Consider the following 428-nt stretch of genomic DNA (forward strand, 5'->3'; position numbering starts at 1 on the left):
TCTTATTATTTATACTGGCAACACAATTAAAACGTGTATCGTTTTTTTGGATATTTTGTTCCAAATAATTCATTTTCTTTTCGTTTGAGCAACTCGTCATATATATCTACATGTTGATCATTGTTTAACGAATCATTGATTAAATCAATACCGCTATATAAACTATTGTATTTCGGATCATCCGCAGTATATATCTGTGTATTTTCCGGAACATTCCATTCAATATTATATGTAATCTCGTTATCACCATATAATTTCCTATCTTGGATTTTTGTAATAAAAGGCTTTTCTCGCACAGTATTATCCACAGTATCAGGTTGTGGGACAATACAAATGTTTCCAGGGGGGTTTTCGTTAGCTATATCCATATTATCATTTTGTAACATGTTCGAAATAAAATCCTTTTTTAATTCATTCCATTCTTCCTC

At 30.4% G+C, this 428-nt stretch overlaps 1 protein-coding gene across 1 annotated transcript; it reads right to left on the minus strand.

Annotated features, from left to right (window-relative positions):
* Positions 1–26: 26 nt before the first annotated feature.
* On the minus strand, positions 27–428 carry PGSY75_0045300 (putative EMP1-like protein; the record flags this gene model as incomplete). Its single annotated transcript, XM_018783567.1, has 1 exon — positions 27–428. A coding segment is annotated over one exon (402 nt), but the record flags the coding sequence as incomplete, so codon positions are not given.

This window comes from Plasmodium gaboni (assembly GCF_001602025.1).
Source record: "Plasmodium gaboni strain SY75 chromosome Unknown, whole genome shotgun sequence".
In the NCBI taxonomy this organism is placed as follows: Eukaryota; Apicomplexa; class Aconoidasida; order Haemosporida; family Plasmodiidae; genus Plasmodium; species Plasmodium gaboni.